At 37.1% G+C, this 25412-nt stretch overlaps 1 protein-coding gene across 2 annotated transcripts in view; it reads left to right on the forward strand.

Annotated features, from left to right (window-relative positions):
- Window positions 1-24492, forward strand: part of GRB14 (growth factor receptor bound protein 14) — a 126690-nt gene extending 102198 nt beyond the window's left edge. For both annotated transcript variants that reach the window (XM_003266179.3, XM_012496281.2), the window contains 8 exons: window positions 8539-8649; window positions 8841-8936; window positions 15026-15106; window positions 19838-19954; window positions 20045-20117; window positions 20233-20320; window positions 22794-22887; window positions 24134-24492. In XM_003266179.3, the coding sequence (XP_003266227.3) occupies window positions 8539-8649; window positions 8841-8936; window positions 15026-15106; window positions 19838-19954; window positions 20045-20117; window positions 20233-20320; window positions 22794-22887; window positions 24134-24280 (807 nt within the window). In that variant the 3' untranslated portion in view covers window positions 24281-24492. The remainder of the gene's footprint in view (window positions 1-8538; window positions 8650-8840; window positions 8937-15025; window positions 15107-19837; window positions 19955-20044; window positions 20118-20232; window positions 20321-22793; window positions 22888-24133) is intronic.
- Window positions 24493-25412: the final 920 nt, after the last annotated feature.

Below are 25412 nucleotides of genomic sequence, written 5' to 3' on the forward strand. Positions count from 1 at the left end.
TTGAATCATGGGAGCAGGCCATTCCCATGCTATTCTTGTGATAGTGAATAAGTCTTACAAGATCTGATGATTTTATAAAGGGGAGTTTCCCTGCACAAGTTCTCTTGTCTACTGCCATGTGAGATGTGTCTTTCACCTTCTGCTGTGATTGTGAGGCCTCCGCAGCCATAAGGAACTGTGAGTCCATTAAACCTTTTTCTTTTGTAAATTGCCCAGTCTCATGCTGATAAAGTATGTCTTTATCAGCAGCATGAAAACAGGCTAATACAGATGGAGTCTTGCTCTGTCACCCAGGCTGGATTGCAGGGGCACTATCTCAGCTCACGCAACCTCCACCTCCCGGGTTCAAGTGATTCTTCTGCCTCAGCCTCCCAGATAGCTGGGATTACAGGCAAAGACCACCATGCCAGGCTAATTTATGTATTTTTAGTAGAGACAGGGTTTCACCATGTTAGCCAGGCTGGTCTCGAAATTCTGCCCTCAAGTGATCCACCCACCTCGGCATCCCAAAATGCTGAGATTTATTCTTTAAAGAGGTTCTATTTTGGTGTACTTTGAGGATTTGTTTCAAGATTTAGAGCACCTTTTAGCAGCTCTTGTAGTGCTGGGTTGGTAGTGGCAAATTTTTTCAGCATTTGTTTGTCTGGAAAAGACTGCTTAGTTTCACTGGATACAAAATTTTTGGCTGATAATTATTTTGTTTAAGGAGACTAAAGATAGGGCCCCAATCCCTTCTAGCCTGTAGTGTTACTGCTGAGAAGTCTGCTGTTAATCTGGTAGGTTTTCTTTTTTTTTATTTTTCTTTGAGTCTCACTCTGTTGCCAGGCTGAAGTGCAGTGGCATGATCTCGGCTCACTGCAACCTCTGCCTCCCAGATTCAAGTGATTCTCCTGCCTTAGCCTCTCAAGTAGCTGGGATTACAGGCACATGCTACCATGGTAGGTTTTCTTTTATAGGTTACCTGATGTTTTTGCCTCATAGCTCTTCAGATTTTTTCCTTTGACTTGGCTTTGGATAACCTGATGACTATTTCTCTAGCTGATGATTTTTGTGACTAATTTCCCAGGTGTTCTTTGAGCTTCTTGTATTTGGATGTCTAGATCTCTAGCAGGCCAGGGAAGTTTTCTTTGATGATTCCCTCAAATATGTTTTCCAAACTTTTAGATTTATTTTCTTCCTTGGGAACACCAGTTCTTCTTAGGTTTGGTCATTTAACATAATCCGAAACTTCTTGGAGGCTTTGTTCATCTTTTAAATTATTATTATTTTTTGTCTTTGTTGGATTAAGTTGAAAGCCTTAACTTTGAGTTCTGAAGTCGTTTCTTCTGCTTCTTTGATTCTATTGTTGAAACTTTCCAAAGCATTTTGCATTTCTCTTAGTGTGTTCTTTATTTCTAAAAGTTGTAATTGTTTTTTATTCATGCTATCTATTTCACTGAAGATTTTTCCCTTCATATCTTGTATCATGGCTTTTTTTTTTTTTCACTAAGTTGAACTTCACTTTCTCTGGTGCCTTCATGATGAGCTTAATAATCAATCTTCTAAATTCTTTTTCTGACAATTCAGAGATTTCTTCTTGGTTTGGATCCATTGCTGGTGAGCTAGTATCATCTTTTAAGGGTATGAAATAACTTGTTTTGTCATATTACCAGTATGGTTTTTCTGGTTCCTTCTCATTTGGGTATACTATGTCAAAAGGAAGATTTGGGGCTGAAGGGCTGCTGTTCAGATTGTTTTGTGCCACAGGGTGCTCCCTTAATATGGTGCTCTCCCTCTTCCCCTAGGGACCCTAGGGATGTGGCTTCCTGAGAGCCAAACTGCAGTGAGTGTTATTTCTCTTTTGGATCTAGCCACCCAGTGGAGCTCCCAGGCCCTGGGCTGGTACTGGAGAGTGTCTGCAAAGAGTTCTGTGATGTGAACCATCTTCAGGTCTCTCAGCCATGGATACCAGCACCTGCTCCAGTGAAGGTGGCAGGGGAGTGAAGTGGACTCTGTGAGGGTCCTTAGTTGTAGTTTTGTTTATTGTGCTAGTTTTGTGTTGGTTGGCCTCCAGCCCAGAGTTGGCGCTGTCAAGAGCATATCAGCTGCAGCAGTACAGGGAGGATCAGGTGGTGGATGGTGCCCTGGAGCACCCAAAAGATGCTTTGTCTTTGGCTACCAGGGCAGGTAGAGAAAGACCATCAGGTGGGCCAGGGTTAGGCATGTCTGAGCTCAGACTCTTCTTGGGCAAGGCTTGCTGCGGCTGCTGTAGGGGATGGAAGTGTGGTTCTCAGGCCAATGGAGTTATGTTCTCAGGGAGATTATGGCTGCCTCTGCTGCATCATGCAGGTCACCAGAGAAGTGGTGGAAAATTGGCAGTTGCAGGCCTCACCCAGCTCCTGTGCAGCCCAGAAGTTCAGTTTAGCTCCCAACTTGCCCCATCAACAGCACTGAGTATTTTTCCAGGCAGCAGGTGAACAGGGCTGAGAACTTGCCTCAGGCAATCGGCCTCCCAATTGAGAAGGCAAGCAGGGATTTCAGGTTTTGCACCTCCCGGCCTGCCAAGGCTTCTGTACTGTGTTTGCACTACTGATTCACCCCCTCGCCCAGGTTCTGTCTAGGAAACAATGAGTCAGTTGAAATTGTTACAAAGTTCAGCTGGAATTTTCCATCTCTCTGTGGTCTTTTCCAAGTTCCTCTGGCAGCCCTCCCCAGGGACCCCTGTGAGACAGTCAGAAAAGGCTTCCCTGGGGACCAAGAGTACCCACAGGCTCTTCCTGCTGCTTTTTCTACCCTGTATTTCATGCAACTCTAAATTTGTATCAGCTGCAGGTGATGTCAAATCCTTCTCCTGTGTTCTGGACCTTCAGGTTCCCCAGTGAGGGTGTGTGTTCAGGGGTGGATGATCCCCCGTTTCACACTTTGGGTACTCACAGTTTTTTGGCTGTCTTCTGGGGGCCCTGCAGCAGCAATCCATTTCCTTCAAAGGGTCTGTGGATTCTCTTGGCTTTCCTTGTATGTTCCTGTGGTAGTTCTTGGAGCAAAAGTTCACAATGTGAGTCTCCTCATGCTGTTCTGCCTGTCAGAGTGGGAGCTGCAAGTTCGTCCTGCCTCCTGTTCCTTTACTTCTCTTTAGTTATTTTGTGTGTGTTATTTTGTCTCCTTACATGCATTGTAAATTCCTAGAGGAAGTTACGATGCTGTCATCAGGAATGAATAGATATATTTAGCTACATGCTTATATGTTTGCCTATCTAATGGTTACATAGATATACATGTGCAGAAGTTCATATGCACATACATTATCACTTAAACATATATGTGTATTCTACAGTGCCACCTGGTTTCTGTGTCTAGTCTATGTCCATTCTGTTATATAGTCTTTGGCATGCAAGTGTTGACATTTTATGCAACGCATTGGTGTCTTTCAAGTAAAAATTCTTTTGAGAGTTTTTATGGGAGGTTATTGTTATTCTATTTTCATGCATCTGTAGTTGTCAATGACAGCACCATTGCTTCTTTATGAGCGAAACTGTCTTTTTTCTCTAGCAATTTTTCAAACATTCTTATAAACTTTGGTGTGCAGTAATTTCCCTGCTATATTACTAGGTGTGTTGAAATATAGTCTGCTAAATCTTGCTTGATTCTCAGCACACACATTCAATCTGCAAACTCATCTTTTTTTCATACTAGAAATGTACATCCATTATTTATTTGACTACTTCTTTTCCATTCTTGTTATGTGATCTTTTGCATTTGTCTTAGGATTTTCTGTCTTGGCTAGTCATGACTTCAGACGTCCCATGGCTTGTCTCTGCCTTTGTATTCACATGGCCTTCTCCCTTTCTCTCTGTATGTCTCTTATAACAACACTTGTCATTGGATTTTGGGCCCACCTGGATAATCTAGAATAATCTCATTTCAAGATCCTTAACTTAATTATATCTTCAGTGATCCTTTTTCTGAATTAAGGTTACATTTACAATTTCCTGGCATTAGCGCATGGGCATATTTTTTGGGGGGGCTACTATTCAACCCACTACAGGAAGCCATTGAAGTGTTTGAACAAGGGAGTGAAATTACCAAAAGAGTATCTTGAGATTAGTTTCGTCACAGGGAGCTTAAAAGATCAAAGAGAGAGAGATTGAAAGAGAGAAAAAGAGACTGAAGGGAAGAAGGCAAAGGAGGTAGAGAGGGAGGAGTGGGAAGGAAAGAGAGAGAGAGAGAAGCAGAGAGAGAGAGAGGGATTTGGTTATAGGCACAGATGCTAATTAGATGATCATTTCATTAATCCAGGTGGAAGTGATGCGATCTAACTTAGGACAAGCAGTGAGGGGAGAATAAAGGAATGGCCACAAGATTAAATGGCAAAAGGCCAGACTTTTGTGGCTGACTGATACCAAAGAAGAGCAAGCAGTTAAAAATGTTCTTAAAGATAAAAGAAAATTAAGAAATAGAAAATAAAAAATAAAAATAAAATAAGGAATAGCATATTTGCTAGAAGGTAACTCTCTTAGAAGACAAATAGTGATCTTAGTTCTGGATATGTGTTATTGAGGATGAAGCAAACAAATGGCAATGCTCAAAACAGCTAACGATGGAGACCAGATGTTTCAGTAATGGTCTTGATAGGAGATATGGAGCTGCAAAATACTTGTATCTGACTTTTTCCCATATTTTCCCCCAACTGCTTTTGTATAGCTTCCTTCTTTCCCTCATACACAGTTTTCTTTTGTTGCTGTTCTTGTGTGTGGGTCTTATGTGTGTGCATGTATTTCCTTGTGGTATAATGCTTCATGAACCACTACCTGGCTACCATCTATGTTTGCTCAAGGCCCTGGGTCTCTACAGTCAGCACGTAATGAAGCCTGCCAGGTTTGTGCCCTTCCCTCAGGGCAGCAAGTTCCCCCAGTCCCTGGGTTGGTCTAGAGATGACATCTGGGAGCCAGGGACTATAGCCAAAAGCCTTGGAAATCGGCCAGGTGTGGTGGCTTACACCTGTAATCCCAGCACTTTGGGAGGCCAAAGCAGGTGGATTACCTGAGGTCAGGAGTTAGAGACCAGCCTGGCCAACATGATGAATCCCCTTCTCTACTAAAAATACAAACATTAGCCAGGCGTGGTGGCACAAGCCTGTAATACCAGCTACTCAGGAGGCTGAGGCAGGAGAATCACTTGAACCTAGGAGGCGGAGGTTGCAGTGAGCCGAGATCACACCATTGCCCTCCAGCTTGGGCAACAAGAGCGAAACTGTCTCAAAAAACAAAAACAAACAAACAAACAAATAAACAAAAAACCTTGGAAATCTACCTGTTGTTCCATTCTACTGTGGCTTAGCAGGCACTCAAACCATGAGACGCAGTCTTTGCCATTCTTCCCCCCGCTTTTCACTGGCAGAGGAGCCTCACCTCTGGCCACTATTACTACAAGTCCCCAGGGAGTACTGCTAGCTACTGCTGATGTTCATCTAAGGCCCAAGGGCTCTTCAGTCACCTTGTGGTGAATGCCACCAAGTCTGGGACTCCCGTTAATGGTAGTGGACTCCCCTCTGACTCAGAGCATGTCCAGAAATGTCATCCAAGAGCCGAGGCCCAGAACCGGGGACCCCTGAGAACCATCCTGATGCTCTACCCATCTGTGGCCGAGCTGGAATCGAACACACAAGACAAAGTCTCCTTTACTTTTCCCTTTGTTTTTCTCAAGCAGAAGGAATCTCTCACCATAGTCACCACAACTAGAAATGCGCTAGGTTTCACCTGAAGCCAGCATATCTTAGGATCTATCTTAGGGTCTCATCCAAGTCCCATGGATTACTACCTGGATATCACTGCTGGTTCTTCAGGGCCCAAGATCTCTTAGTCAGCAGGTGATGGATCCTGCCAGGACTAGGTTTTTCCCTTCAAGGCAGTGGGTTCCCTTCTGGCTCAGGGTGTGTCTAACAATGTCATCTGGGAGCTACTTTCTGAACGAGGGCCTCACAACTCTGACTGGTGCCCTGTCCTACTGTGGTTAAGCTGGTATCCAAGATGTAAGACAGAATCCTCTTTACTCTTCCCTCTCCTCTCCTCAAGTGGAAGGAAGGGATCTCTTTTTGGAGCCACGAGCTGTGCTGCCTGGGGTTGTGGGAAGGGTAGTGCAAGGACTCCCGTAGCCACCCCGGCTATCGCTCACTAGCTTGTGTGCCCTCCAAGTGCATGGCTTCCAATCCCAGCTCATCACTAGGACTGGCTTAGGAGTTGCAGTCCTTGCAGCCTAGACTGCCTTTCATGTCTATTTAGGGCCTCAGAGCAGTTTAGTCTGCAGTTGGGAGGCTTGCCAGAACTCGAGTTCCAACTGCTGGGATAGGTGGTTCCCCTCTGGTTAGGGCAGGTCTAAATCCTCCCTCCATGGGTAGGTGTCAGCTGAGTTCAGTCCGATTTTGCTTTCCACTGTGACAGGGCAGCACTGAGTTCAATGCAAAGTCTCACAGTTACTGTGCTCTCCCTCTCTCAAGTACACAGATTCTTTCTCCTGCTGAGGAACAGGGGAGGGGAGGTACTGACAATATAAGAATGTTTTTCCTACCTCCGTCAGTGCCTCTTTCGGTGATACGAAGGCCCCAGGGAGTACTGCAGGGACTGCTGATGTTCACTTAAGGCCTAAGGGCTCTCCAGTCATGTTGTGGTGAATGCAGCAGGACTGAGACTCACCCTTCGTGGTAGTGGGCTCCCCTCTAAAACCAGATACTGTGAGTGCTCATCTGATTCTGGTTCTTAGGAAGGTGCTTTTGTTTTGGTGTAGATGTTAAATTTGGTGTTCCTGCTTGGGGGAGGATAGGTAGAGCTTTCTGTTCAGCCATCTTGCTCTGCCCCTGCTAATGTCATATATGGCATTTCTACCTGGCAAAGAAACCATTTCTTATCCTTTTCTCTGAGCAGGTCTTGATTGGTTTTAGTTCTAAATTTAGTTAACCACTGCTGCAAATCTTAAAGATGTGGTCATGAATATATTTACAGAGAAATCTCTAAGTGCCCTTCTCTCCACCTCCCCATGTCCGTACACATGGGGAGATGTACAAATGTACACATACTTACATTTTGCTAACCATGCCAATTCAACTTCATAGCCTTATGGTGCCATAAGCCTTAGCAGTGGTGGAACAAAAATCAAGAGAAAAAAACTCATCATACCTCTTACTGCCTTCCAGTGTTTCTTGAGCTACCTTTTACTCTTGTTTGAATATCTGAACTATATTGACTTCTACAGCATCAGTGGACAGGAGTGATTTTATTCCATCTTACTAGAAATCAAACATTTTTTACCAGCAAATTAGTTTCTATCAAGGAATAAGATTTTTAAAGCCAGGGCAATAAGTGTACCTTTCCCTTTCCTCCTACCTTTTTCCAAGGGTCCTATTCCTGTCTTATTCTCCAATGGCGTTAGAAACTACAGTCATTCATTCGATTAAAATGCTTAAGAACAGTGAATACGGAGAAACTCTGGTCTGCCAGTTATCAGAGGTGTAATAACACGGGTAAATGACAATGAAAGGTTCTTTTGGTTTTCGGATTTGAATGGGGTTGCCCGTTTTGCTCAGTGTGGTCTTCTGTGGGATGTTTTTTTTTTTTTTTCCACTGCTTCTCAAATTTTACTGCTTATGAATCAACTGGGATCTTGTTAAAATGCAGATACTGATTCAGGAGGTCTGGGATGAGCCTTGAAAGTTTGCATTTCTAACAAGCTCCCAGGTGATACCAATGCTGCTGGTCTGAGACCACACTACTAGCAGCAAGGTTTCAGAGAACAAATGCATTTTGGTCAGTTTTGATTATACATTCAACCTCAGAATTAAGCACTTCTCCAAGTTATTAACCTATCACAGAATAATATGACCTAGTGATTTCCCATGACCAGTTTTAAATCTCATGGATTTCCCAGAGAAGAAATAGCTGTTCATGATTCCACTTTGCGTTGAAAATCAGAAACATTCTGCTGCCAGCTAATTTCCCTGAACTCATCTGTCTGTACAGACTTTCTTTCTTTCCTTTAGTAAAGTTAGAGATTCCTGCAGTCGCTGCTTCCTGTGGTGTGTTCTGCTGTACACAAATGTGAGGGATGACTGTGTGAATGAAGCAGGAATCATTGTCTTGTTCTCTTTTATCTTCTCTAACTGCTATGGAAGCTCAAACCAACCTTCTCCCCTTTGTTGAGCTACCATTATTTGAAAGCTGGATGAGGAATACATTTCCAAAAGCCAATCTTTGCTAACTTTTTTCTCTCTCAGATTCCTTGAAATGATGGTTAAAGAGAATCGGCAGTTTAAAACAGAAATGTATTTGTATTATTGGAAGTTAAATTATAAACAAAATTTTCACGTCTCAAATTAAATAAAATTGTATCCAGCTCCTGGTTAATTAAAGATATAGTAACTTAGATTTTTTTTTCTCCTTTTATTTTTGTGGCATCATGCTGAACTTCTGTTGGTCATAAGTTTTTGCCCAAGGTATAAATTATTATAATACAAACACACAAAAAAGATAATGCAAAAATATGTGTCCATTTCAATACTTTTTTTTTAAGGAACCGCGGCATTTGCAGTTTTTCAGCGAATTTGGCAATAGTGATATTTATGTGTCACTGGCAGGCAAAAAAAAACATGGAGCACCGACTAACTATGGATTCTGCTTTAAGGTACAGGCTTAATATTTTGATAGATGAATAAAGCAAGCCTCAGCCTTTTAGGTAAGCTTGAGTTTCTTTTGATTGCTTTTGAAAAGAGACAGCTTTCTCTTATATATAGGAGAATTTTAGTGGCTTTTATTTCAACAGGTGTTACCTTCAAGATATGCATTAACGATAAACAATGTGCTGTGGCCTTCTAGCCTAACAAAGCGGGAGGGCCCCGAGACCTGAAAATGCTCTGTGCAGAAGAAGAGCAGAGTAGGACGTGCTGGGTGACCGCGATTAGATTGCTTAAGGTAATCTCGCCAGAGGCATGAATTTCTATTAAATGCTGTGAGTACCATAAAAGTTAGAAAATATCTGTATTTCAGAACGTGAAGTCTCACTGGGTGGCTACATGAGAAAGAAGAAAAATAACCACCAAATGTGTGTTTTTAAAATTCTAAATGATAAACATTTTCGGAGTAGAGTGGAATAACTTAATACATTTCTCTTTTGTGTGTGGAGTAAGTATTCCATTTCTAGAAATGTTCTGATTTTTACTTTTGTGAAGGTATTACATAGCCAGTATAACTGAATGAAATGTCTCCTATACATGACTAAGTCTGCATTCTTAAAACGTTGCCAACAATCCGAGGTAAAGTGTATTTTAAAATGTGCCCACCCTTGAGATATTTAATGTAACTGTTTTGTGTTGGATTCGTGTTTTATAAATTGCTTTCTAGTTTAACAAGCATGACTCAAATTATTGTACAATTTTACTATGAATATATTTTTTAAACATCTACTCTTGTGCTAAGTAGAAATTACAACTTCCAGAAGCATAATTTGTTGCTGCTGAGCAATTTTGAAATGAGTAACAATATTCTAAAGGTAGATGCCCACAGGAAATAAAAGCAGAACTGATTTCTTCCAGAATATATAGAAAGCATATTTATTTTCAAAAACTATTTGTCAGTAAATTGAGCAAAACTTAAAATGTATACTTATAACAATTATCAACTATTTCCTTTTAAAGATACTGATTTGGTAGTCACAGTTAGGGAGGAAATTACAAAATTTTGTTGCTGAAAAGATACAATCCAGGGAAAGTGCCCGTCCACATGAGTTAGTATGGCTGCTGCTGAAGCCAACAAAATACATAATTTATCGTTATTATTAAAGTTTTGGTTTAAAATAAGAGCATTAACATTTTCTAAGGTATTCTTTATAATTTATGCCTAGGCACTAATATAATTTGCCAATATATTGATTATGCATATTATATGTGTATTATATATATATAATCCTTTTCTTACCACAGGAAGATTTAGATGATTAATAATGCGTGTACTAAAACTAGCTTTTCAATATAGTTAGAAATGAAAATCAGAGCAGCTGGAGCGTTGTGAAGTCCTTAGGTTCCCCCATTTCATTTACCCTGAAGAAGGGGATGCAGTAAACTTTTCAATTGATTTGCAGTTTGTATATTTTCTAGGTGTACTTTTTTTCTTCTGCCTTTGCCATTTTTACCTCTTCTGCTCTCTGTTGACTTTTTCCTAGCATCCGACTTAAGAGAGATCAGGGTAAAGAAGGACAGAATAGTCATAATCAGAATCATTATCATACCAGGTTTAGAAGAAAGTTTAATTTTGTATTCTTACAATTTTTAAATTGAGGTAAAATTCACAAAATATAAAATTAATCAAACTATCGTTAATGTGAATAATTCAGTGGCATTTAGTGCATTCAGTTCCAATACATTTTAATCACCTCAAAAGCAAACTCCATATCCATTAAGCAGCTACTCCCACACTCTAGCAATCACCAATTTGCCTCTGTCTGTGTAGATTTTCCTATTGTAGGTATTTCATATAAATGGAATCATACAGTATGTGACCTTTTGTTTCTGACTTTTACTTAGCATAAGGTTTTGTGGTTCACCAACATTGAAGCATATGTTAGCTCTTTATTCCTTTTTATGGATGTGTACTATTCCATTGTGTATATATAGCTCTCTATATTTATCTATATGTTGGATAAACACAGTTTATCCATTTTTTCATTGATGGACATTTAGGTTGTTTCTACCTTTGACTATTGTGAATAGTGCTGCTATGAATATGTGTATATGTATTTGTTTGAGTACAGGTTTTCAATTTTGGGGGAATACATGTTGTAATGAAATTGCTTATTATATGGTAATTCTATGTTTAATTTTTTGAGAAATTGCCAAAATGTTTTTCCACAGTGGCTGAACCATTTTGCATTCCTACCAGTAACACATGAGAGTTCGTTTCTTCATATGTTTGTCAATACTTGTTATTTACATTTTTTGGTTCTTGTTCTTGTTAATTATGGTCATTCTAGTGGATGTGAAGTGGTATTGGAAGAAAGTTTTACCAAATGATTTAAATGAAGCTTTTTGTTTAACTGTGAAATTTACATTCTTTTGCTGTTTTGGCAGATAGCCACCAAGTTTACTTGTTTATGAGAGGTTTGCTTGTTTTTCAAATATTCTGCTGTTAAAGTCACTTAAGAAGCTTTCTGAATTTACATGTGGTCCCCGCCCCATCCTTGAGGATTCTGAATAAGAACTACTAACTTTGTCCAGCCCTCCAATTTTACAGATAAAGAGGCTGGTACTCTTTGGAAGGCTCTACTCCATCAAGAGTTATGGTAGAGAAAATACCTTGTGGTTTTTGGTTTTCTCTATTTTTCAAAACTGGAAATCAGGCTAGGCTGTAAAGAGGATGTTCTTCAACCTTGTTAACCCATCTTCCTCCTTTCTAACTTGGGCTTAAAGTTTGACACCCAATACAGAAGCAGGTGGTAAGCCTACTTCCTTTCATCAGCATTTCACTTAATCTAAGAAGCCGTTGGTTTTTACCAGGAGACATCACTGTTTTTATTAGCATTAGAAGGAAAAAAAATGATGCCAATAAAATGATGACATGATGCTTTCATATCACTTATAATTTTTGTTTTATTTATTCAGATAGTTTTGTTAGGTTTATTTAAACCTAGATTTTTGTAATTTAATCATTTTTGTTTGTACACACATATATACATATGGACGTAAATGTATTTTACACATACACATATATGCATTAAGTATATACACACATAAATATAAAATAAAATATATAAGTAGAATACATTAATTGAGGTATCTTTAAAACTTCTTCTTATTCTAAGCCTGGCTTTTCTGAATCGTTTTCATCTCAGAGTCACAGATACCTATATTTTCCACAGGATATGGCATGGGGCTGTGTTCCACTGATATTGCGTGTGCAAGGTTTGATGCTGGTGATTTCTTGATCCCACCAAAGGTTTCAGGCAATGACAAATCACTAGGTCCATAGTGAATATAAGATGTTATAGATTATAGGATGCAATTGAATTTATAGATGTTAAATTTTGAAATGCACATCTAAAAATGGGTGAAATACACTAAAAGCTTCCTTTAATTCTTCCATTTCAATGAGGCTTATTTCCTGGAAGAATGTTCCCTTCTCACTATTTTTTCTCATCTTACTGTTCTTAAGGCATCTTTCAATCACAGATTCCCAGTTCAAAGATGCTTCATTGTGTTGGTTTTCTATGACTGCTGTTACAAATTACCACCAGGGTAGTGACTTAAAGCAACATAAATTTATTGTTCTTTAGTTCAGAAGCCTGAAATGAGTCTTACTGGATTAAATGAAGGTGTTGGCAGAGCTGCATTTCTTACTGAAGGCTCTAGAGGAGAATCCAGTTCCCTTGTCTTTTGGCAGCCTTTAAAATCTGCCCAGACATCTTGTCTGGGGGCCCTTTCAAACATCTTCAAAGCCAACACTGTCACACCAAGTATTTCTCACACTGCCATCTCCCTGGTACTGCCTCTTCTGCCTCTCCCTTCCACTTATTAAGGCCCCTTGTGATTACACTGGGCCCACATGGATAATCCAGGATGATCACCCCACCTTACAATCAGCTGATTGACAACCTTAATTCCCTTTTTCCATGTAGCTTAAGATAGGCTCAGGAGATTAGGATATGGACATCTTTGGGGGACCATTATTTTACCTACCACATCCATGTTTCCTGTTTATTTCAATAATGGCAAAGCTTTTCCAGATGAGGCTGAAGAGAGAAGGAGGCATCTGTGAGGCCCTTTATCTGGAACCTGTGGGAACCCAAACAGGAAAGAGATACGATATGATCTCTTTTACACTATAAAATATCCAGATCACAGGAAGCCAGGGCTTGCTCCAGGTCTCACAACACAGACACACTTGTGGCATTCTAATGGTGGAGTGAGTTGGCTTCCCTGGCAACTTCTTGTCAGCAGGGCTCCTCCTGTTGGATCCGCCTGGCTGGTGCAGCTGGGCTCACCTGATGGTAGAAGTGTCTCTAACACCTACTTTGTTTTCTTTTGTTGTCTACTGTGTTATTTCCAGCGTTTACCATTGTACTTAGTGGGAATGAACAAGAAGATATTATCTTGGCTGAACTGGGAGTGCCCTCTTTTTTCATCACACACCACTTGTTAGATACGGCCTCCCACCAAGAATTTGGCCACTTGTTTTATTCTTATGTCCTTTTTTTTTTTTTATAGATACATAAAGTCTTCATATGGATCAGATGGAGACTCTCTTTTTCTCTTTGGATAAATTCTAATTACATATAGAATTATAGAATATCTGAGACTTAGAAAATGGGAGATTTTCTCATGTGTAATGTCCTAGTTACATGTTGTCTCTTTTCCTTCCCTTCAATTAGAACTCTGCAAGGTCCTCTCTAACATATTTTGGTCCCTTATCTGCCCCTCCGTAGGATGGGGAAATGTTAAGGTGACCCCCGCCCTACCTCTTGTCCAGAGTTAAATGCCTACTAAAGACCTCCAGCAGCACAGAGGCAACTACCTAGCACTGCAGGTACCAGGGACAATATATCTTTGAAGAAAATAGACTTATTAGTAGGTAGCTGGCTTTTCAATGCAGATAAATAAAAGGTGGCCAAGCAGCATGTTTCTTGTGAAAGTGTTGGTTTGAGGTTATTATTCTCCAAAATGAATTTGACTAGGAATTAAGCTCCTCTGCCTTCTTTTTAAAGCTATTGTAGGTTTAGAGTTGATTTGAAATAAATTTCATTAGGTCCCATTAATGTCAATCAAACCTTAAATTAAAAAATAATTTTTAGAAGTTGGGAAATAATTGGATAAGAAGTCAACACAGAATTTTAAATGAGTGTGGGTTTGCATTCATGTTAAAAGCAAAATCTTGAAAACAGTGACTCCTCTAGACCCCCTCTGATTTTTTTTTTTCCTAATTACCAAATACATCCATTGTGCTAGAATTGCTTTTAAAGGAATAGTCTTTAGTAGAAAAACAGCTCTGCTGGAATGTTTAAATAGAATTTATCCTTCGGGTAAGATTTGATTCCATGGTGTCTATTTAATCTTTTATATAAAACCTAACTTTTAAGTTCATTATGGCTCTATGAAATGGACAGAATTGCAGAATATAGGGGAAAAAAGGCTGTTTATTCCATTGTTTTCTTTTTTTTTTTTTTTAACAAAGTGGCTTAAACCTAAAGGAGGTTAGCTTCCAAATTCAGATGTGGAAACCTCCAGGACAAATTTGGTTTTGGCAGTTGGCATTCTTACTGTTTTTCAAACTAATAATCCAGTTATAATCCAGACCTGTTTTCAAATTCTGTCCTGCCAGCTCAATCCATATGATGCTGCCTCCTGAAAGTGAAGACACTGAAATTCTTATCTTCTACCACTTATATTGTACCTTGAAACCTTTCACTTGAAATCAGCTTGATTCGTCACTATTTTGGTTTCCAGGAATTTGAAGTAAAAAATTAATAATGGCATTAATAGTTTTGATATAAGGATGGTATATTGTCAATAATTTTCAACATAGGGCCATGTTTATGGATTTACCAAAGAGGGAAAGTAAATCATTAGTCATTCATCAGAGAGGTACAATAAATTTTGCAGTGTTGCTTAGGATGTGTGTGAAGTTTCTGGAATCTTTGTACCAGAAAGCACATCATCCTTCCCAAGTGAGTTTTTTTTTATCATGAGGCAGTGTACTACTCCAGATAGTTGTGGTACAATTTGGTGCTAAGAATAATGAGTAGAAATGTCAGCTCCTGAACTCTGTACTGGTGAGCTGGACCTTAAGTTGTAGGTCTAAGTAAAAGACTTCAATTGTCTTTTTAAATGTATTATTGCAGGGCACTAAAAGTTTATCTTTCAAAATTTTGGTTGCTTTACTTGTTTGCTTTTTTGTTTTTATATTTATATTGTATAAATATAATATTTATATTTATATTGACAAAAGTGTTGAATTTCATAAATTATCAGAGTAGTAAAAGTGGTGGGAATGTGTTTTATTTATTTATTCTGCAGTATGGCATGCAGCTGTACCAGAATTATATGCATCCATATCAAGGTAGAAGTGGCTGCAGTTCGCAGAGCATATCACCTATGGTAAGGACCAAATTTTTGAGCCTGTGTTTTAATTTACATTTACATTAAATTAATTTAAATTGCACTACATAACAGTATCTTATTGTTGGTTAAGTAACTCTTTGGCACCATTCTAGTATAATGTTACATTGAATTTTTTATTCTTGGATTTTATTTGCTTGCAATCTATGTGATAAAATCATATCATTATACATAAAGTATTTAATAAAATATATAATAGTATATGTTAAAGTTTTAAATATTTGAAAGAATTATGTGTCTTTCTGTGTCATTATAACATTTGAAGATTAGATCTTAAAAATATAATTTATAGAACATATTCCTTGGCATTGTAGATTATGTTTTGTTAATTATTGGTTTTGATTGTGGTTTCATTTTTTATTTTAATACCGATTCTGGGATTGTCACAATCTAGTATGAAGATGCCAGTGATTTGGAATTTTAAAAGCTACAGTATACACATGTGAGCTCTTTTGCATTCTGGCTTTCTAACAATAATGTTTTTAAGTTCCAGGTCCTTTAAAAGCAGACTTCTTTCCAGGAAACCCAAAAACTGCAAGCCAAAATATAGGTCATGTGTTACATTAACTCTAGCACTGCTTTTCAGACTTATACTAAATGTAATTTGGATATTTATTTACAGACACACACAGACACATCTTTTTCCTTCTTTAGGATCTAATTTTAATTTTGTGTGCATTAACGTAAGAAATGTGTTTCTGAACTTAAGATTTATGTTTCGCTATTTTTGCTGCACTCCTTAAGATAGGGTATATTAGGAATTCAGATGTATGCACATGTGTTACAAATCAGTTAATGTGCATTTTTTTAATCTACATTTTAACTTAGGTTAAAAATATGCTCTTCATGGATGTGACCAGGGAAGGTGCATTTATCCCACATGTAATGTAGTAGATGAAATGCTCAGTTCTAGGAATGAAGCATGAAATAATGTTGATTGTGAAACCTGATAGACTATATAGAAAAAGAACTCCAATTTTGTAGTTACATCACTTTAAGTTATGGAAGAATAACTTTTCATCTTTGTATGGTATTACTTTTAAGCCCTAAAATAAGAAACTAAGGAGCACAGTGAATTTTTATAAAAGCAATCATGTTAAGATGAATATTTTTACATTTTTTCAGCTTACTCTTATCTTTCAATTCATATGTATATAAAAATAATAATGAATTTTATTATATTAATCCTTTCCTAAACTCCTCAAAATTTCTTTTAGAGTCCAAAATTATTAGGATGAACATGTTAATAGCAGCCAAATATTTGGAGGCAATTATTTAGTGTCCTCTTAATCATAGGAAAAATGGTTATAAACAAAGTTCTTCCTATTCTCATCACTATCAGCATACATGTATGGTATTACCCTTGCCTTTTTCCATTGAAAGTGATGCTGCTGTTGATCAAGATGTGGATGACAGTTTAGTTAGTGTGGATTTCCTTGTTCAGTGCCAGGTAAAGGAAGAGATACTCCTTGAGTGAGTTTGGTTGGGAATAGCGGTTGGAGGATGCAGGTGCCTGTGTGGTAAAGACCTATCCTGTCTGGCAGTTGTCCTAATCAGACACAGTAGTATGTGAGAATTACATCTTTAATATTATTAATTTACGTGAAGGAAACTTAGAATCTGTTTTGGGAAGTAGTTGTGTTGACTTTGGTGTCTGTATAAAATCTCACTTTTCCGGATTATTTGGGAAGAATCAGGGGCCTAAAAGATGCCAGTACTCTTTACCAGCCTTTGTTGCTTTTCATCCAGGGACTATTTTCAGCGATTAATATATAAGTTTTTAGTATACATTTTAGTATAAAACTTTAGTTATATTTTTAAAGGAACAATATTATTTTCTTTCTTTTCCTAACTTTTCCAGGTATACATTTTGAGAAAGGAAATGAGAAAAAAAATTCTCAAACCATAATGAACATCTTAGCCATATAAAGGATGTAACAGCCACCCCATCCGCCTTTGAAGTGAGAATCAATCAGCAGCAGACATTTCAGGAAGCCAAATATATTTGGTCCTTTTTAGGAAAAACAAAGGATTCATTTAAAGGAGCATTTATCAATATTGCCCTGGCTGGAGTGAGGGGACGGAGGGTTGGGGAAGGCGAGTCTGCTCAAGCTCTTTTTATGCTGCACTTTTGACCTGAGGATTGACATTCTAAACTGCAATTTGTTCACCGTATTTCCCACTCTAGAACCCTACACTAGACATAGCTGTTACTGCTTTTACCATAAGCTGCCTGTGTGACTTTGGTCAAGTCGCTGGTATCCTGTGGTGTAAAATGAGGGTGATGGTTGTATAATCTAGAAACATTACATTTCTGATGTCTGTAGCTTTGTATAAAGCAAATGAGAGAATAATATCTGAAGAAATTGTGTGCCCTCTTGCTAATGATGGCACTGTAAGTTTATCTAAATCCTTCAAATGGGATGATACTCATTGTCACCTAGCCAAACTTCCTGAAAAACCATTTTATGTGTAGCCTCACTAAGAATGAGTAGATGTGGTCTCAAAGTGTGGGCTGGATAATCCAGGGTATACCCAGACCTATTTTTTTTTAAAAAAGAAAGTCATGCCATTAAAATCATGGACCCCTTTTTTAGGGCCTTCCCTGTTCATCTCCTAAGAAGGAAGAGCTAGAAAAGGGGAGAAGTGTTGGAGAAATATAACCAATTTTGAATGTTATCAACATTGCTTTTCTATGTGAAAGAAATTGATCTGAAAATGACCTTTTGAGTTTGTCAGACTCTGCTTTACTTCCATTTCTTTGTCCACCAATGGTAATCTATTAATTTTTCATCTACCACCCGCCATTCAGCAGAAAACATTTGCTATAGTCCTGTGTTTTCCCTTAACCTAGTTAATGTAGCAAATGAAAACGTTCCTTATTTGTAGTGTCATCTTCTTATGTATGTCAAGTAAATAGGGAACACAGGATCTCATTTTATTTCCTGGCCTGCTATACTAGAGGGAGAAAAATAGGACAACTGATTGTGTTTATTTTTTTCTTAATATAATGTTATTTTTATGTTGCCAGGGAGTTGAGATTACAGAACCTACCTTGGCATGTAAAGGGAGAGATATTATAAGGATAAAGCTATTATGATTGAAGGAGCTTACTCTGTGGTTTGGGCAGGTGGATGCTTTTCATTAATGTCAGCAAAGCACAAGTATATCCGACTGGTCTACAGACCTGCACAGAAGATCACGGGGTGAGAAGGGCAAACTAAGGTGTGACAGCAAATAGGGATTACAGAGACAGCAGCTGTGTGGAAACAGCAGCTGTCAGTTATAAAGGCTCCTGTAACAAATGAAAGATTGCATGCCAGATCTTTAGAAATATAGATGAACCATAATAAGATTGTAGGCCACTACAGCATAGTTTGAAGAGAAAATTACAAATGCTAATAAAGTGGGATATGTGATGCAGTGATAAAGGAGTCCTATAGTTGTCTGTGGATAAGGTTTTGTTTGAAGCCTACATTTGACTATAGTCTATGTAACCAAGCCAGGTATAGCTGAATCTACATAAAGAGAGATAAAATGCTTTTAAGCCAGGGGGCCCCAGATGCAGTCTGGCTAGTAATTTACTATTATAACTCCACTTTGGGTTTTGCTCTTCTATTAATTAGTAGAAAATAACTGTTACTGTCCATGGGTGTTTTTAATTTTTTTCTTTTGGAGAATTTTATTTCCTTCTTGATGTTGTATGAACTGAGTGGGATTCTTGACTAGAGATTTTTACAATGGTCTTTCTTAGGATTCATGACTTGTTGTGGGGTGGCATACTTGTTAAAAGATGGTTGTAAAGTAGAGCCCCAAACAAACAGAAAAAGAAGATCCGGGTTTTGCATATTTTACTTTCAACTCAAAGAATATAAATACAAGAAGTAATTAGCAAAAACAATGACTTTATCATTTTTTTAAACTAAGTTTCTTTAAAGTTGCCCTCTATCAGTTCTTATTCAGGCTTATTTTTGCAACCCTCATGTGGCCAAGTGTATTCTCACAAGATGAAAATGTGTTCATATGTTAAATCATGGAAATTTTAAGATTATGGAATTATCGAGATTATTCTTTCACTAAATTTTATTTTTTAAGTAAGGTGAAAGTTGATGTGATAAACTTTTAAAATACATATTCTAGTTTGCTCCATTATAAAACTCATTAAAAATAATGAGTATTATTTCTCAAGAGATGTATGTCAATCTAAGTTATAACTTTTGGGTATCTTGAATCTTAAAAACTAGTTGCTTCATAAGTAGATGGATTTGACATTTAATTGATGACTGGTGGATCTCAAAGCTTAATGGAGAGATCAATTCAGAGACAATGTATCTTTCTAACCAGAGGAAGAGCTATTCCTTTCTAAATGGAAGTTTTCCCATTTTACTAGAGAACGTGAAAAGATAAGTTCGTTTTAGATGAAAGACATACTTTAAAAGCTTTTAATCTGTTTATTCAACTCTTCAGTTACCTTAACAAATTACCATTTAGCTTTTTTAACAAAAATATTTTTAGCACCTTTATATCTTGAATATGTATTTTCACTTTAAATATTCCGCTAGCCACTTTGGGCACCACCTTCTAGAATGGAAATGTACTGCCAGAAAAACACTGAGAGAAAAACACTGAAATTGAAAAACACTTTCAATTTATTTGAAAGATAACTTTCAAAGAATATTTTCATAACTCAAATGTGTTTCTTTTTTCCAGAGAAGTGTATCAGAGAATTCCCTGGTAGCAATGGACTTCTCAGGCCAGAAAAGCAGAGTTATAGAAAATCCCACCGAAGCCCTTTCAGTTGCAGTTGAAGAAGGACTCGCTTGGAGGGTACCAGTAGCTTCACATTCTTCAAAATATTTATGATTTCGGTTTGTTTCACCTAAAAACTTGAGATTTGTTTTCCCCTTCCTTTCTCAGAAAAAAGGATGTTTACGCCTGGGCACTCACGGTAGCCCCACTGCCTCTTCACAGAGCTCTGCCACAAACATGGGTATGTCTGTTCATAGTCATTGCCACTGAGTAGACGGATAGACGTGAAAAGGACATGTAATGAAATTGCAATCATCTCAAACAAAGCTTTGCATTCGTCCTTCTTATTTCTTTAGCTATCCACCGGTCCCAGCCATGGTTTCACCACAAAATTTCTAGAGATGAGGCTCAGCGATTGATTATTCAGCAAGGACTTGTAGATGGGTAAGTTTGGTATTTTTAATTTTGAGTACTTGTGAATTGGATTTCTCCTATAAGCAGTAATTATTTATTCCATAGCCACAGAGAGTTCTTGATTTGGGCTTATCATAAAACAGAAGTGACATTGTTCTATAAATGAGGTTGTCATTGTATTCTAACAGTATCTATATTGTACCTGGTACATACTGTGTGTCTGGTATTTGTATATAAATGAACAAATAATGGAATAGAATATCTTGTTCTTAACCAGTGATCACTAATATTACCCATTATGTGCTGATTCTAGCATCTCAGATATCAATTGATGGGGGAAAAATGAACTTGTTTTTAAGTGTCAATATTTTGATTTGAACATATGATTTCAAAGTATGGTTTATATTATGACATTATGTCAAATGTTGTATTTTTTTAGGTATGATGCAACGTATATTAAGTAAAAAGCTGTTTCTTATGTGTTTTGAACACTTATTTTTTTTTGTTTACATCCCTATTGTCCTTTCTCTAAATTTTAACATCTTAAAGTAATATAAACCTGTGAAAAGAGTACCTTTCAACTGTTTCTCATGTTGTCTTTTAGTGGGGTACCATGGAATACAAAAGAGAAATATAAAATGTATTATGAAAGATTTATAATGTGAAGAATTTTATTTTTCTCAAATTACTCAGTGTTTCAGATACTTTCTATAATACTGGCTGAATTCCCTTTCCAAATGCAGTACAAATGAGGGAGGTTGTATTGTGGTTTAGATGAGTAATGAAATCATTATCAATTTAAACAAGTGGTGATGGGATCTTTTATCTTCAAAAGTTGGCTTAAGATAATGACAAGGTTTCAAGGTGATTTAATACTGAAATTTGGATAAAAATGCTTCTTCATATGGAAGATTATTAATAGGAAGTCAGCATTTCCCCAGACTGTAAATAAGATGTTTTAATATGTTTCTTTGCATGGAATGCAGTCTTTTTGGATATAAATTTGAACAATCAGTAGAATTACAATCTGATGAAACCAAAAAAATAAATGAGTCACAAAGAATTATTAAAATGTTTTGAAAGATTGTAATTTTCTTTATTTCTGAGCCCAGTATTTATAAAGTGAATGAAATGAACGTATAAAAAAATGATAATATCTTATTTTTAATATTTTTGGTATTCTTTTGGAGAGATGTGATGGTGCCAAGTGATCCACTAGGTGGTAGTGGTGATCTACTTGGGAATGGGAGGAGAATTACAGCTTGATTTACCAGTGAAACACCCTTTTGTCCCATTTCCCAGTGATGTCATGTCGGAATCTCATGCAGTGCAAATGAAATGGATAACCTCGTCAGACATCTGTGATGCTTTAAATTTGGCTGCCTCTTTGCCCAGGCACAGTGAGATTCATATTGGATTCACCAGTAGGGATCATTTACACAGTGTATTTACCAGCAATTAATACAAAACTGGTTTTGCATTGCACTGCCAGTAAATAAGAATCCACTTCTGGCAGCATTTTTCTCTTAGGCCATTAGAGGCCATGTCTTGTTTTTCTAGCCTGACATTATAGAGGCTTTTCTGCTGCATTCTTCAAGGTTAAAATATGTGTTGTTTGGATGATTTTTTTTACTTAAAGCATTTTGCTTAAACATTTAATAAATAATTTCAAGATTTTTTTAAAACAATATATTCATTTCTTTCTTGCTATTGTGTATGTAACAGTTGAAACCAGAATCAAAAGAAAGGGTATCCAGTATAGAAGAGGGGGTTATAATAAAATAAAATTTCAGGCCAGGCATGGTGGCTCATGCCTGTAATCCCAGCACTCTGGGAGGCCGAAGCTGGCAGATCACTTGAGATCTGGCGTTTGAAACCAGCCAGGCCAATAAGGTGAAACCCTGTCTCTGCTAAAAATGCAAAAAATAGCTGGGCATGGTGGCATGTGCCTGTAGTCCCAGTTACCTGGGAGGCTGAGGTGGGAGAATTGCTTGAACCCTGGAGGCGGAGATTGCAGTGAGCCGAGAGCACTCCAGCCTGGGCGACAGAGCGGGACCCAGTTTCAAAAGAAAAAAAAATTCATTCTAAATTCTTAGCTTCTTTCAAAACTAAACATGACCCAGAAGGTAAAATAACAATATGCAAATGCCTTAATCTTTAGGCAAAATAGTTACACGTGAATACCCAGTTTCCCAGTGCAAAGAGAACATGGCACCAATTGTTGATGCAGACCTGGCAGTGTATTGTTTATTGTGATCAAACAATCTGACAAATGGGTTGTGTATTTAGCCTATTAAAATTACAGTAGCACTGATGACAGCTTTGTAGTACAGATTATGTTATACCATACTGATTGCCAAATTGGATAATCCCACCCATTGAATACATAGCAAAGGAGTCCCCAGCTACATTTATGCATACACTTCTTGGATTTATTAACACTATAGTTCTATGAAATCTATGAGTAAATATAAAAACATTTTAATTCCTTCTCTCTCTTTAGAGTTTTCTTGGTACGGGATAGTCAGAGTAACCCCAAAACTTTCGTACTGTCAATGAGTCATGGACAAAAAATAAAGCACTTTCAAATTATACCAGTAAGTAATTCGTGATTTCACATTCGTATATTAGAAATGATCTTAATGCATAAGCTTTTGATCTTAATGCATAAGCTTTTGGAAACTTTGGTTTTCTTTTGGTCTTTTTATTAAATATAATTTGGGAGCTTGTGCTTTGACTAGAGTTAACTTTGGCAGAAATGATTTTATGAGCCTGAGTTAATATAAGAAATACAGGAATTGTAAAAATTAAATTTTCCTTTTTCTATGAAATATGATTTAGCAATATTGTATAGACCCCATGCCACCTATTGTTAAAAGGGCACTAAAGCTTCTTTCTCCTGAATTCTACTAACGGCTCTTTAGAAACCATTACTTTAAAGCCCTTTCTCCTCTCTTCTCTCAAAAATTTTTTTTTTGTTTTGTTTTGTTTTTAATGGCTGTGGCTAGAAACAGAGATTCAATGGAACTGGTGAAGACTTCTGAACACATTTTTAAAAGTTCTGTGATTCGGCTTCTCTGTGGCACACAACTTGCTCTGGGACTTCTGTTGCCTCTGCTGCTGTCTGTCTGTGTGGGTGTGCATGTATGTTTTGTTTGTGGTGTGTATAGTATATTGGAACTGAATGGTGTGGAATGAAGATTCAGTCTTTTTGGAAAGGTATTCCATAATATTGCTAAATTACTAGTGCGTCCTTTTGAATCGCCTCTTTTTGGAGTTATCCAAAGGCTACATAAAGTATCCTCCCTACTTCTTTTATTTTGTGATCAATGTCCCCAGCAAATATGAATTGTTTAGTACCAGAAGACTTCACTGATTAAAAAAAAAGACAACTGACAGAATGACATTCCATTAGCATAATATGTGATTGCTTCAGAATAAATCTACTGATAAACTTATGTAAATATTCATTTTTCTAAGTAGACAACATTTGAAAAGGAAATTAATTTCTCAAGTGGGAGCATCCAAATCTTTTACTTTTACTATGAATATTGTAGATTTCTTAGATTGATTCAAAATATTCATACTGTCTTTACTAACAGAATGCTGGGAGAATTAGAACTAGATGAAGTAGAGTAGCAATGCTTATCAGGGATCAGCTGATATTTCTTTTAAATGCAAGTGATGTTAAAAAAACAAGTAGATATGCCATAACATTCTTTTCACTGTCTTTTAGTTTTATAAACTTGGCAGTTTTGGCATGTGGGATAGTCTGCAATCGAATATGATTCTCCTTCTGTGTAATTTATCCTCTTTACTTATTTGTTGCTTTTCCTTCTGCAGGTAGAAGATGATGGTGAAATGTTCCACACACTGGATGATGGCCACACAAGATTTACAGATCTAATACAGCTGGTGGAGTTCTATCAACTCAATAAGGGCGTTCTTCCTTGCAAGTTGAAACATTATTGTGCTAGGATTGCTCTCTAGACAAATCAGAAGTGACTTATTAAACTATCGAAGAAAAAGAACTCAAGAAAAATAATAAAAGACCATAAATAAGGGTGAAAACGTTACCATGTGAAAAGAATGTATTTTACCTGCAAGTTACAAAAAAATAGTTTGTGGATTGCAAATAAGCAAAGACTTGGATTGACTTTACATTCATCATTTAAAATTTGTTAGTTAAAATTAAACCTTAGAAAAAAAATGACTTGGTGTGTTCTTGTGTGATTTTTACATTACTACAATATTTTCTTCAAATATGCATATTTAAAACATGTCTCCCTTATTTACTATATAGCAACATCAGAATTCTGAAACACAAAATATGAAATAAATTGGGGGTCAGAAATAATTATTTGTGCACTAAATTTCAATTATACTATTTTTTAATGTTAAGAAATATGATAACTCATCAATTAAAAGAAACTATCCACGACCTGTTAATGAAACTAAAAACTATTTTGAATTATACATTTTCTGGGTTTATGATCATCTTAAAATGAAATCATATTTTGAGATAGTAGCTTTAAACCATTTTGAAATATGTTGATTTTTTCCAGGTAATTTAAAAATATTATTAAATAGTTAATTATAAAATTTATACTGGTATTGTACCCATTAGTGGCATATTGTTCATTGTATTTTCTTCCATTCATTTAATGATTGGCTAGTACTACTTGTTTTTGAAGAAGTAATTGTAATGTAGAAGAGATGTATGTAATTTGCACACACCTTCTCATGGTATATAATCTATGACAATGTGACATTGTTACTTTAACATTTCACACTTGCCCCATTCTCTAACTTTCAGAACACTCTTTAGATCTTTTCACTAATAGTTCATTAACTAAATCAATATAGGTGAAATCAAAGATTCACAGTCTATAAGGATACTAATAGGGAAATCCCTGTTTTTCTGTCTTTGCCTTCCCCCTTTTCAGTTTCTTACCGGGCAACATCAAGAAGGAAGCCAAAGATTTTGAAACTTGAAATACTAACCTTCCTTATCACTTCTTTGAGACCATCTGGGAATAGTTTTTAGATTCTCTGATTCTTTTGTTCCCATTTTTTTGTAGGAAGGATTTTACTCGTTCCTAAAAAAGGAGGAACAAAACAT

The sequence above is a fragment of the Nomascus leucogenys genome, chromosome 17 (assembly GCF_006542625.1).
Source record: "Nomascus leucogenys isolate Asia chromosome 17, Asia_NLE_v1, whole genome shotgun sequence".
NCBI classification, from domain to species: Eukaryota; Metazoa; Chordata; class Mammalia; order Primates; family Hylobatidae; genus Nomascus; species Nomascus leucogenys.